The 748-nt window shown below is 72.7% G+C and overlaps 1 protein-coding gene across 1 annotated transcript in view; it reads right to left on the minus strand.

Moving 5' to 3' along the window:
- Positions 1–12: 12 nt before the first annotated feature.
- The window catches only part of CPNE9 (copine family member 9), a 5,097-nt gene continuing 4,361 nt past the window's right edge, over positions 13–748 (minus strand). Inside the window, 2 exon segments of the mRNA XM_025192953.1 lie at positions 13–160; positions 455–636. Coding sequence (XP_025048738.1) covers positions 29–160; positions 455–636 — 314 coding nt within the window. The 3' untranslated portion in view covers positions 13–28.

The raw sequence follows: 748 nt of genomic DNA on the forward strand, positions 1-748 counted from the left end.
CGCCGCGCCGTGCTGCGCCGCGCCGCGCTCACCGTGCCACCTGGTTGATGACGGGGGCGAAGTTGGTGGGCCCGTAGAGCTGCACGGTGCGCAGGCTCTGGAAGTACGCCTCCAGCACGCCCTCGATGCCCGTGCAGTTCGGGTCCTCGGGGTTGTTGTTCTGCCAGGGCAGACGGCAGGGAGCTGCGTGTGCGTGTGCACGTGCACACCTCGCAGGTGCGTGCAGGGGGCTCCGTGCACGTGGGCGCACGGGTGCAGTGGCAGCCCCCAGGGACATGGGCGTCTGGACCGGCGCCAGGCGCAGGCTGTCCCCAGTGCCCGTGTCCAGAAGCGCCTCCTCCCCCTGGGATTCGCCGCGGAGCCGGAGGCAGGACGCAGGTGACGGGCCCGGCCCCTCCCTGCCCGGCAGGGCCCCCGGCTCCCGCTGCAAGCCCCGCACCGTCACGCCTCGTACCAGGGGGAACTGGTGGGAGATCCTGCCGTCCGGAGGGACCTTGGCGCCAAAGCCGTAGGCAGGGAAGAGCTTGTCGCTGTCGTAGTCCTGGATGATCTCCCCGACGGCCTTCAGCGCCATGGCGTAGGCGCTCAGCTGGTACGGGCTCATGTAGTGCAGGGAGGTGGGTTGCGACGGGATCCCTGCCAGCACCGCGTGGCCCCTCAGCCCGGGCAGCCTGCCCCCGCCCCGCCCCACCCACGGCCCCCAAGCCCGGGCTCCCCACCCCGGCTAGGGGCAGCCCCAGGGCCCGTG

This window comes from Alligator sinensis, unplaced genomic scaffold (assembly GCF_000455745.1).
Source record: "Alligator sinensis unplaced genomic scaffold, ASM45574v1 scaffold469_2, whole genome shotgun sequence".
Taxonomy (NCBI): Eukaryota; Metazoa; Chordata; order Crocodylia; family Alligatoridae; genus Alligator; species Alligator sinensis.